The 12,866-nt window shown below is 47.4% G+C and overlaps 1 protein-coding gene across 1 annotated transcript in view; it reads left to right on the top strand.

Moving 5' to 3' along the window:
* Window positions 1-329: 329 nt before the first annotated feature.
* LOC128843376 (relaxin receptor 1-like) overlaps window positions 330-12,866 on the top strand; it is a 41,496-nt gene continuing 28,959 nt past the window's right edge. The window contains exon 1 of the mRNA XM_054040176.1: window positions 330-387. Coding sequence (XP_053896151.1) covers window positions 339-387 — 49 coding nt within the window. The 5' untranslated portion in view covers window positions 330-338. The remainder of the gene's footprint in view (window positions 388-12,866) is intronic.

The following is a 12,866-nucleotide window of genomic DNA, read 5'->3' as shown; positions in this document are numbered from 1 at the left end:
AGATTCCCCATCCCCGCGAACTTAAATGTGAGGGTCAGAGGAACTGCAAATATCTTCTGGACCTGTGGCTGCGTGCCACTTTCACTAGTTTGGGGTGCAGGTAGAAACGTGACTTGACGGAGGCCAACAGCACCTTGCAGAGAGAAGCCTGTAGCATGTCATGGGCTGGTGTGTGCATTTCTAGGAGAGCAGAGCACACGTGTACATGTTAGCAAACGAAGAGCCACATCATCTCCAGAATTCCCTTCCCTCCTCCCCTTCCTCTTCTTGCTTTACAGTAACCCAGAAGACTTCTCAATCTTTTCTAGCCTGGGATTATAGTCGCAAAAGCTGCCGGCATGAAGCTTTTCCTGATTATTCTGCCTTCTCTTTTCCAAGCTGTTACAAGTAAGTGGCCGTGTTTGCAGTTCACTTTATTCAAAGTGGGGAGAAAATCAAAGTGTTTGATTATGGGTTTTGTGAATGAGGGTTTTGGGGGTAGATCTCACACGTGTTAACCGGGATGGATGGATTGCATGGAAAGTGGAATGCTAATTTCTGTCAAAATCTGCACCACTATTTGTCTCCTTATTTCCTTGCTGCATCAGTACTTTAGTTGAAGCAGAATGTCTTTGTGTCTGCATGTCTCTGTCCGTTCTGTCATTTGTTCTGGGCTTCCATGTTACCTGGAGTCTGAGAGGGAAGGAGAAACAGTGGCAAGTTACAATTCTGTTGCTTGTCCAGAAGGAAGAGAGATGTTAGATTTGAATGAAAGCAGATGGAGAAGCCATGTTAATTTCATTGTCTTAAGGTGAGCTGACAGACTGACAGACACGGGTATAAGTTTTGTGGCCCGAGTGGACAAAGCAAGGATGATAAAGGGACCCTTAAAGCTGGGTTTTAGAAAAGGATAAGGTGGCAAGTTCTTAAATGTGCCAGTTTTACTCTGATTTGTTGTTTGCTGTTTACCAATGACACTGCAAACTTTTCCCTGTCGCCACCTCTGGTGTGGACAGCAGAAAGATATTGAACCCAGCGAGAAGGCCAGGGTGGCTTTACCCGCCGTCCCCTCAAATCAAATAATTTTTTTATTAGCATCTCCCTTAAAATGATTTGGTTTTGGAGCAGCTCAACACACCTTAACAGTGAGTAACTTGCTGTTAATAGGGGGAGGGGCGTGTGTATTATATGTGCATGTTGTATATGAGTCTGAGCGTGTGTGCGCGCCAGGCAGGTACCTGCACCAAAAGGGGATACCCAGACCGCAAGGGCAGGGGTACATGCCAAGGGGCCCAAAGGGCTCTGTGTAAGAAGACGTCCCTCCCAGGGGCTGCACGTTCTGGTCCTGTATCTGTGCCACTGGTTTTGTATTTACTTGTTGCATTATTTACTTGTTGCTTAATATAACTCAAAACCAGCTCAGGGTTCTGATCTGAGGGGAAAGATTTTCTGAGGGGAAAGAAACAGGTCCCCCAAGTCACATATCTGCCTTTGCAATGTAGCGTTCTAGTGTTTGTTTTAAGTCCAGGAAAATCTGGCTAAAGGCCCAGGAGATGGAACACTGTGCTAGGGAACTGTACATTGGCATGATTATATATAGTCCTTTCTACTGCTGGAGAAACAGTAACTTAATCATCACAACATCCTGTGAACTAGGTCAGTGGCATCTCCATTCTACAAATAGAATGACTGAAGTGCAGAGAAGTCAAATGATTTGCCTGAGACCACCCCATAAGGAGAAGTCAGGGCCAGAACAGTAATTCAGGTGTGTGTGGTTCCCAGACTAGTGCTTAGTCCATTAGACCATACTTCTGTTTAACAAACACTCGTGGCTGAGTTTGTTGCTAACCCACTCCCGTTGATCCTGGCTTTGGCAATCAAGAGAGGAATGCGAGTCTCTAATGCTGAGTTTTGGGCTGACTGGGTTAGTTTATGGTTTTGAGAGGACAACACATGGAATACAGCAGTATCAGATTTGAAACCAGGCAAAGATTGGTAACTTCACCTGAGCGTCACTTTGAATGTTTGGATTGCTCAAACTCCAGACCCAAAGCCCAGCCCTCAGGGTGCAAGCCCCACATGAACCAGAACTGATAAAGGGCTCCCCCAGCCTGACACTGCCTGCAGCCTGAGACCCTGGGGTGTCATGCAGTGCTAGTGAGCTTGCCACCAAGGCAAAAATCAGGATGTGACCTCAAAAATACTGCTAGCTCTGTAGGTTGGTATAACAATCCAGGCAATAGAATTACAGTGTCAGAGTGCAAACAGATCAGTAGAGAGGCCAGGAAGGAACTGTCTAATACACAGCACTGCACAACTTGTCACATGTATTATGGGTGTTTTGCTTTCCTCCGAAACACAGAATGTATCTCCCTCCTTGCATTAGTTCTTTACCATCTCTTTCCCCTTCCTTCTCTCCATTAGTTCTTTCCTGCTTTTCCTGCATTTCTCTGATTCTTTTACCACCATCAGATTTTCGTATGCTGCATAATAATCATGTTCTTGGTCTCTGCATAGGGAAATCCCAAACTCTGTGCTGTTCATAATCCAAACCCAGATCCACAAGGGACAGCTCAGAAGCTTGGGTTTGGCTGTGAATTTGTAACTGGATACCAGCTCTTGGGAAAACCTATGTGAATAAACTCTTTGTTGTTATTTACACAGCTCCATATAGGGACAGGAGCTGTGCTACTGGGACCTGATCCAATACCCAGTGAAGTCAGTGGAAAGATTCCAGTTGACTGGACTGAGCCCTAAATGAACTGAAACAAAGAAATAGCAGGGACCCCTCCCCTTCCCCCCATGATGGGGAGGGATAGCTTAGTGGTTTGAGCATTGGCCTGCGAAGCCCAGGGTTGTGAGTTCAATCATTGAGGGGGCCATTTAGGGGATCTGGGGTAAAAATCTGTCTGGGGATTAGTCCTGCTTTGAGCAGGGGGTTGGACTAGATGACCTCTTGAGGTCCCTTCCAACCCTGGGATTCTATGTGTGAGTGCAATGGAATAACACCTCACTGTGTATGTCAAGATAGGCCCTAGACGCAAAGTCCAGGGGTGGAGTGGATCCAAGATTCATATTTGGAATTGGACCCATCTTTAAATCCAGGACAAAGAGCAGATGATATGTGGGCTTCTAGCTGCAAGGCTTCATAGAAGAGAGGAGAGAGGAGGAGAATAAAGGGTTAAGCACTGTTTCTCTCCATTATTACTCTTTTCTTGCTCTCCCTTTCCTCTCCGTATGCACTCTCCTCCAAATCTAGCCTTATGCCAGAAATGTAAACGTGAACACATTCGCCGTATTAAGGGCTGAGTTAAATGTTACCATTTCCTCCATCGCTCCCTGGGGACCGCTCTCCTCTTCCCTTTAATTACCCACTTGTCCTTTTTCTGCGCTTATTTCATTAGAACAGAACCCATGTGTAGAGAAGGTGGAATTGGCTCCAGAGGGGCTCATTTGTGCTGTGGCTCCAGGCACCACCCAGGATGCAGCAAACCCTTCCTTTAACAAAGTGGGAAAGGGTTTTTCATGGGAATGACGGCCTAGGGCTGTCATAGTTCTCTGGCTCTGAATGCACGTGGAGTTCAGAGTGCTGCCTGTCAGCATCATCATGGCTCAGACCCGTAAGTCTTCACTGGGCCAAACCTCCCAGGGGCTATGGCAGGTGTTATGCCTGAGTCAGCCCTGGGTAGAAACTGAACAAGGAGCTCAGAATTTGGCCCTAGCATCACAACGCCAGCAACAGTTCCAGTCAGTGGTACATTTGTGACATTCATTGGCTGCGAAGGGCAGGTGCCAGCTGCCTCTACAGCTGGGGACTACGGTCAATATGAATGTCTCATGAAAGCAAATGATAGCACAACCCTCAGAGGAGGAGAAGGGGGGAATCTGTCACCTGTCTGGGAAGTTCCTGCAGTTTAGACCTAAGGAGCAGATTTTTGAGCAAGGGAAAGTCTCTCTTTCTCCTCCCACTGGTTCCATGCGGCATCTCTGGCCATGGGTCCGTGACATGCCCTCTGCCCCAGATCTCAGGGCCGCTGCGCCGGCGCATTTAAAAGGTTTTCCATTTGGCAGATCCTGGCAACCTGATTTCTATTTTAAATCCTTTATCTGCACTTTATCTTTGTTGGTGTTTTAATTCACGCCTGAATTGTTTGTCTTGCAGGGGACCTGTATAGCCCTGCCTGATAGTGTCAAAGTACAGTGTGTGTGATCAGCATTAGGGGAGAAAAATGGTAACAACTGTGTTAACCCGTGATGTGACAGTGGTAGTAACAAACCCATCATGACTATGTTTTAAAAGCCTCCTTAAATAGACCAGGGAGCATCGAATCTAGCAGGCACGTCAGCTAACCCCCAACTTGTCCACATTCTGTTCAGCCTGAAAGCCCTGTCTCTGAAAGGGTTTGGGGATCTCCTAGTACTGGTCATGACATCACAGAAGCTGCTGTCGGCCCCCTTGAACCATTGCCAGCACCTCTTTATGTGAAAAGAACAGGAGTACTTGTGGCACCTTAGAGACTAACAAATTTATTAGAGCATAAGCTTTCGTGGACTACAGCCCACTTCTTCGGATGCATATAAGAAGTGGGCTGTAGTCCACGAAAGCTTATGCTCTAATAAATTTGTTAGTCTCTAAGGTGCCACAAGTACTCCTGTTCTTCTTTTTGCGGATACAGACTAACACGGCTGCTACTCTGAAACCTCTCTTTATGTGAGTGATGCTGCGGAGGGATCAACTGAGTCCCCAGGACAGTATAGAAGAGGTGCACACAGGTCATTAGTTCCTAGCACCTCTGCAGCAGCAGATAGGGCTTGTAAAAGCCCTTATGTCTACACAGCAACTAGACACCTGCGGCTGGCCTGTGCCAGCCAACTTGCTCACAGGGCTCGGTCTGCAGGGTTGCTTCGACTTCCAGGCTGGGGCTAGAAGGAAGTCAGGAAAGAATGACTCTGGTGCAGGCACCGCCTAGGGCAGATCCATTCATGTACATAGCGCTGCTGGAACTTAGAGCAGGTCCCTCACTGCTTGAGTTACGTTGGGAGCTGATTTTGCCCCCTACCAGCCCAGAATTCCAAGATACCATTGATGGGGCCCTGGGGCAGAGCTTGTGTGTTCTGTGCCTCCTGGAGGGGCCACACACAAACGTCACCCTATATGCAAGGCCAAATCCTGCTTGTCTCGCTTGTAAGAATGGTCCCATGTAAGTGAAGGGGAGACACAACATCTTGTTTTTATTTAATTTTTCACTGACATTTATTACTGCCTATGATCTGCCAACATCAAATACTTTTAATAAATAAAATTCTTTTAATGAAAAACATTAGCACACCAGAGCCACTAGAAAGAGACCCTTACATTTCCACCTGACTTACATTTAATTTTATTCCTACAAACAGGCAGGTGCTGCAGAAAATTAAGGGAGCAGTCTGAAATTGGGTCTGCCTTAGTCAGTGCTTTAACATGTGTTGTTTTGTATCTTGCAATAGCTTCTTGCAATATTCCCCATTTGAGATGTACATTTAACAAAGCTTTTTGTTACTGATTGTTACGAACATCTTGAGTTTTCCAAGACTGTTGAGCCAGACCCCATGTTGCACCTTCAATGGTGAGGCTGTAGTTTCTTGAACAAGAAAAACTGTGATTAACAGTTCTGACTTTATGGGGGAGTTTCCTCATTTTACAATATAAAACAATATGTGTGACTATATTCCAGAGTCCTCACACCTCTCTGCTCAAGCTTTCTTTCTAGCTCACTTAAAACTTTTAGCTTCAGAAGCAATGATGGATTGCATTTATTTCTCCCCGAAAATTGTGGCCAGCTGCCCAGCCCAGGAACAGTGTGAAGTCTGTTGAATCTAGCCTGTTCACACAAGCACCATCTGAGGTATGTGAAGCAGATTGTCATTGACAAAGATATGTCCCTGAGTAAGCTAGTGTTCCAGACAATTTGAGTGTTCCCCACAAATAATTTAACTCACAATGCAATATTTGTGTTTGTTTCCCTGAAGGCAGAAGCTGCTTACCTAGAAACTATTCAAATCAGAGAGATTCAGGCAAGAATTAAAATTTACTGGTGGTCTGTTCAGCATATAGAAAGAACTTCTCCACAGCTAAAACTGAACGTTTCTCCAAGATCTAACTACCCGTACAGTGAGTGCAACAGAGTTTGTAAGATTGTCCTTAATCATCAGTCCACCTGATGATCCATGATATTACACATCCTGTCTCTCTTAGGTACTTATATGGCTCCCGTTATCAGAGTGCCTCACAGTCTTTAATGTATTTATCCTCACAATGGCCCTGTGTGGTAGGGAAGTGCTATTATCTCCATTTTTACAGCTGGAGAACTGCAGCACAGAAAGGTTAAGTGACTTACCCAAGCGCACACAGGAAGTCTGTGTCTATAATCTATCTATGGCATTCACAGGGTGACTAACACCTTGGTATGTAAGCACCATATAAGAATTTAAATCCCTGAGCCTACATGCATTCAGGGCCGCCCAGAGGGGGGGGGGCAAGTGGGGCAATTTGCCCCAGGCCCTTGCCCCGCAGGGGCCCTTCGAGCCCTGGCCGAGAATCCCTTTCCTGGCTAGAGGCACTTTTTTACTTACCCGGCGGCGGTCTGGGTCTTCAGTGGCATTTCGGCAGCGGGTCCTTCAGTGCTGCCGAAGACGCAGAGTGACTGAAGGACCCGCCACCACCGCCGCCGCAGACTTGGAGCACCACCCGGTGAGTATGTCCGCTCCCCCGCTTTGCCCCAGGCTCCCTGAATCCTCTGGGCAGCCCTGCATGCATTAGTAAGAGTTCTAGCATTGGGCCTTATGCTAGCAACCAAACCCTAGTATTATTCCCCTCTGTATTTAAGGGTAGGGAGCATCCTTAGAAAATTGAACCTTTACTGCTAGCCATTCTTTGATACAGGAGGGCATGACTCGAGAGAGAGATGGAAGGTTTTCTAGATGATATCAGTGTGTTTTATAGAACAAGAGAGAAGGTGAGATAATATCTTGAATCTTTGGATCTTTAGGAATCTCTGATCTTCTTCTAGTGCCATGAAAAGAAAAAGAAGACCTTAGCACACATACAATATGCTTGCCCCACTCATCCATCGACTCTTGCACCATTTGTTTGTTCTACATCTGCTGTATTATAAGAAGAGAAAAGATATTCTTTGTCCAACTCGTCGGACTAGAGGTGACACACAGATTTGCTTCATTCATAGTGAGAGAGAGCTGAGGCACAGCCATGCTGTTTCATGAGGTATCGATCTGTATGTTTTCAAGCTTCTTCTGCACAGTGAAACACTTAATAAGTATAGTCCAACCTCACCTGGAGCACAAGTTGTGCCAAACACACAATTAACACAACTATTTGTGCAAGCCACTTCAGATAATGTAGTAATAAAACATAAGTGAAATTACAAAGCTTGCAAAAAATGAATATAAGACGAGGGATATATTTTAAAAGTTCCAGAGAAACATTAGCTAAGTTCTTTCCATGGATTGTGAATATGTACATAATACCTCCATATTTGTTTTGCATACCTTTGGTTTGCATAGATATATTTGCCGCTGTGATCCCCAAAGATGTCAAAACAATTTATAAAGAGCCCACAGAAATGCAGCCACCTCTGGGGGCGTGGGCAACAGGGTGCAGAAGCACAGTGCGCTGTACAAAATTGGTAAGAGAAGAAATTTTGGCCAGGGAGACCGGGGTAAGCTCTGTCTCTTACAGAAAGGGCCACGTGATCCCCATTGCCAGCATCTGCATCCTAGGCCATTATTAATCCCTCTGGTATTTGTGGCAGCAACTCTGTCCATCTCCTGCAGAAAAACTCCTGGCGCTCAAACACAGGGAGAGTGCAACAAAAGTAAGAGAGAGGAGAGAGAGCCACACTGTTTGACTCACCCGAAAATAACTTGGAGCTGTCCTTGCTGTGATTGTCCAACGGGCAGTGGTTTGCCTGAATGTAGCTCATAGCTGCAAACCGTCCTTTGAAATGTTTGTCCATTTGTTTGCTGTCTCTAGATTTCCACAAACGTGACCAGGCAGCTGTTCGTAGATGTGTGGAGATCAAGCCTGGCAGAGGTGGGAGTACAGCCCAGACCCCCTGATTGCAGTGTTTTAACCCCAGGAGGACAAGGCTGTAATCGGCCACTGCAGTTTTTTCCCGTTGCTCTTCAATAGTATTTTTTGCAGCCAATACACTCCAGTGTATTTGAAGGGAAACATGGTGGTGCATTAAGATTGGCTTCAATCTGTGGGAACTACTCTGGATGTTCTAGCCATGAGGGTCTCTCAGGCTCTGAAGTGAGGGACCCCAAATAAGTTTGTTCCCTTCTACCCAGATAGACACCCGCCTCCCAGCCAATGATTAATACAGAGGTGTCATTAGCAGGGACTGAAAGGGATCCGAATGTGACTATCAGTGGGAAGCTGGGGTTAGTCAAGGTGCCTCCAGTGGATTTCTGTGGATGTGAAATTCAAGATCTATTAGAACGTGCTGGGAGAGCACTTCACATTCATTTCCGGGATCAGGAACCAGAGCAGGCTTGAGGATTGTCAGTAAGTCATGGAGCCTTTCACCTTAAAGCCCTTCCTAAACATTAGCGAATTGATCTTCACAGTCTGCCTATGGGGGAGGGAAATATTATTACCCCTTTTCTGGAGAGAAATGATTTCCCCTAAGTCAGAGGCAAGCCTAGGACTCAGGAATTCTGGCACCCACTTCTGTGCTTGGACAGCTAGACCATCCCCTCTGTGAAATAAACGGTGAGTCTCGGCCCATCTCCCAGTGGGCAGGCATCTGCATCCCTGAAAACACAACTAATTCCCTTGTAGGCATGTTTAGTACAGAAGTTATGGACTGACTGAACCATGGAGATTGAACTCTGGTCACACTGGTGAGGGACACTTACCCTGCTGCTACCTGGGCTGTACTTCTTTTGTGGACCCGCAGTCTCCAGGGCTATCAGTCCAGTAGATTTTCACCATCATGTTGTAGGAAGAACAGATGTCCATACTGTCACTGTTAGCTCTACCTCCGATACTGTTGATTGAGAGAGGCTATAGACTCCTGCAGAAAGTAGCAGGAGTGCACAGGATGATCTTGGGCTCTGTTCATTCCTTACTGAAAGTTTCCAATGGCTGGTGATGAGCAATTGCTCAGCATCCCTAAGGGGGCTGGGTTCCACCTTGCCTCCCGTCCAGTTCAGTGTGTATATGGGGCTGTTGGGAGGGCTGATGGGGAGATGTGATGACACCCAGCTATATTTCCAGCTCATCTGACCCTATCAGTGCTGTTGAAAGCCTTGCCCAGTGTCTGAGACCAGGGCATGGATGAGAGCAACATGTCTGAAGTCAATGCAGGTAAAACTGTGGTGGAGTTGGTTGGCAGGGGAAGTCCTTCTTTTGCCAGGTGTGGTCAGAGTTTGCCATCTGGAGTGATCGTTGGTCCAGCGTTGCTGTTAGAGGCTGATGGAGCTGCAGTGACCAAAATGGCTTTTTTCATCCTTGTTTGGCCTGGAGCGTGCTATTGACATGGACTTTGCTACCGAAAGCCATGTCTTTGTCTCCTCCATACTATGCTGCTACGTGGCCTACACGGGGAACTTTGGCAGACTGCGACGGTGGTCTATTTTGTTGGAAGTACATGGCACAAGGACTCCAGAGTCAGCATTGGCTGCTGCCTGTTGGCTTCCAGGTGCAGTCTGTGTTTACCTCCAAAGTCCCCCTGAATAGCTTGGGACCTGTATGCTGCAGAGTAAGCTCTCTCCTTCTGTGGCATTGGGGGTGCTGAAGCTGGAACCCCCTTGGTATAAGAAAGAGGAGGCTGATTGATGGCAGAGTGTTCTCTGGGAGGAGCCCTCCACTTTGGAACGGACTCCTTGCTTTGGCTGAAATGGCTTGATCCTGCTGATTTTCAGGGCAGGGTACAAGACCCATCTATCTCCCCAGGCTTGTGGGGCAGAGGTGGTGTCTGGAGCTCAGGATAGACGCGTCTTGATGTCTGATATGAGCCTAAATGAATACATTCACTTTAAATCAGAGAACTACATATTCAGAGCTCTGCAATGGAGACGCTGACCCCAGGCAGAGCCTGAAATGGAATCCTGAGGTGTCTCCAGCTCTGATGGAAGGAGAGCAGACCCAGCTGTTGGAGATGCTCAGACATTGACGTGTGATACTGAATACTCCCCAGCTGTCAGATGCTGCCTTCAAAACGGGAAAGAAAGAGCTCGGGGCGGTGGGGCAGGGAGGGTTCTGTTTGATCCCAACTGGTGGATTAATTCTCAGGTTCTGAAACATGCCCGAAGTGCCCACGCTGCACCTAGAACAGTTCTAAGAAGTTGCAACTTTGCCCACAAATGGCTCTGTATTGTAACTTAAGATGCAGCAAGGAGGACAAGCACTGGCTGTGGCTGTTAGAAATGTTGTTCAGATCAGTTTTATGGCCTAGGATGGATATAGCTCTCTCCAGCGGTTTTTGGGAAAGCTCCAGTTTTTTAGGGAAAGATTCATGGATTCAGTCTATTGCTGCTCCAAATATTAAACACTTTTAATCATGTTGATTAGCTCCAGAGGGTGTTGCAGGCATTTTGGGACCATGTTTCCCTCAGAACAAATGTCCCAGATGCGTCAATAAATCTGATAAAAGGTTAACGGGTCCCCAGGGCCCATGTGGAAGATATACGGCTGGGGACCCTGCCAGGGTCTGCTGTTTTGCTGCTCCAACCAATTGTTACAGAGAGGCTGCTGAAACGCTGAGTTAATGTGGAAAAATACTTCCGATCCAGGCAGCGTCAGCCTGTGAAAAGATTGGGCATTCATGCAGATAAGCCTTTGGTGAGACTGTAAACTGTTCAGGATAGGGACTGCGTCCGCCCAGGGTGTAGTAGCTTTTGGGTGCTATTTTGCACTATAAATAACATCACTGCGCATATTGTGTGCTCCCCGCTGTTAGCCACTGGCGTAGTAAATCAGAGGCAGCTTCTAGGGTGTCGCCTGTTCACTGCAAACTGCTTTGAGTTCCATCCGCTCCTTTTCCTTGTCCTCTGGAGCACCTCTCTAGAAATGGGCCAAACCCTAAAGAGATGTCTATGCTTCACGGAAGGACTATTCTGCTTAGAATCAAGTCTCTGGCGCTAGCACACTCTCTGCATTTCTCTGGTCACTGAGGGCAGTGGCGAGAAATTGGGATCTTTGCTGCCTAAGAGTTCAGTGACTCCTGCTGCAAAACCCGGCTGCAATCCTCGCCACGAGGCACGAGGAAGGGGGGATGCCGTGAACAGTATTGTGATGACCCCGATGGTCTGTGAACTCCCCTCACCACCAATAGGAGAAATTCTGTTAGCTCCTAGGAATCTGATAACCCTGTGACTGACCCAGAATAAAGCCATGTTCAGAGGGGCACTTGGAAGGGAGGAAAGGGTCACCGCCCTCTCTGCTATCCTGCAGCTGTGGCAGCTTTCCAAGCACATAGCATGCTGTCTGTGTTTCTATTGCATCCTGCCACCCGTATAGAGAAGATTGCCCACATGCCCCTACACTTGGAACAGTCTTCTCCCACAGCTCCTCTTTGAGACTCACAGATCTCCCTTTAAAATTCATTCCCCTTGCCTCCACCACGAGCCAACTTTGACTGGGACTGATGCCTCTCTCCCACCTCTGACGGTTTGGACTGTAGCTGTCTAAGTTAAACTGCAAGCTGCTTGGGGCAGGGACTGCTTTAGACTAAGTACCGGCTTCGGCACTGACTTATACCACTTATACCTGCTGCCAGTCCTGTCTCCACGTTCCTCTTCTTTTTATTACAACTTGCCTCTGGGGTCATAATCGTCTCAGTAAAATACACCAGCTTGAATCCTTGGGACTCAGGGATTGGGGGAGGGAGAGGAGAAATGACCCAACCACCCAAAATACATCCATTGCCAGGTGAGTGGTACAAAGGACACTCACTGCCCCACATTATGAAATCCGCTAATAGATGCATCTCCAGTGTTAAACACAGATCGTCAGCCACTATCCGTGGGAATGTTAGCAGCAGCAGAAAACCTTGAATGACAAGCCCGGGCTGTTCACACTGTTCTGTCACAGCCATAGACTGCGATAGCTTCCTCGGGCCCTGATCAAAGGCGAGTGCATGGAAACATTTTGCTTGATCTGGAGAGTGCTTTTGACACAGTTAATTGTAGGATATTAATGAACAGAGCTGAGTGGCTGGGGTGCTTTGAAGCTCTGATTGACGTTTCAGAGCTGCCTGACGGAAAGGGCTCAGCAAAGTGGAGGTTTAAGTTACTGAGGCTAATGATCACAGGGAGTGAACTGCACCTCAGGGGAGGGTGGCTTTTCCAGAGGCTGGTTTGTTATACTGTAGTTAATAATGTGTCTGAGTCTCTTCTGCTTTCCTTGGCGTACGTAACTCCATGAAAAGACCTCCTGTTCCCAGTTCAGCCTGTACACCAAGCTGCCTCTCTGCTGTGCCGCCTGGAACCACCCCAGAGAAGGGGCTGTCACTCACCACACCAGAGGGTCCCTCTACACCTTTTCCTGAGGTTGCTGCCATCTTAGAAGAGCAGTCAGTGTGAGTCAAGCCACCTCCTGCTCCTCTGCCGAGGTCCCATCTAGTCCAGCTCCCGGGCCAGTGCAGGTTTGGCCCCTACAGTCTATTCTCCAGTCTGATTTTCAGTGACATAAAGGATGCAGCAGCCACCATTTCACAGTCTAATAGATCTCCAACTCCTTTGTGTCTCATTAGGGAGTGACCCCATGTTGGCTGGAAGTAACCTGGCCAGCCCTGGAGATCTGATGTCTGACCCAGCAGGAGTTATTTTACTCCTCCTTGGAACATAAGTGGGTTTCAGCTCCAAACAGAGTAGGAGTGACA

This window comes from Malaclemys terrapin, chromosome 9 (assembly GCF_027887155.1).
Source record: "Malaclemys terrapin pileata isolate rMalTer1 chromosome 9, rMalTer1.hap1, whole genome shotgun sequence".
NCBI classification, from domain to species: domain Eukaryota; kingdom Metazoa; phylum Chordata; order Testudines; family Emydidae; genus Malaclemys; species Malaclemys terrapin.
The sequence above is the reverse complement of the archived record's forward strand: the minus strand, read 5'-3'. Positions and strand labels throughout refer to the sequence as shown.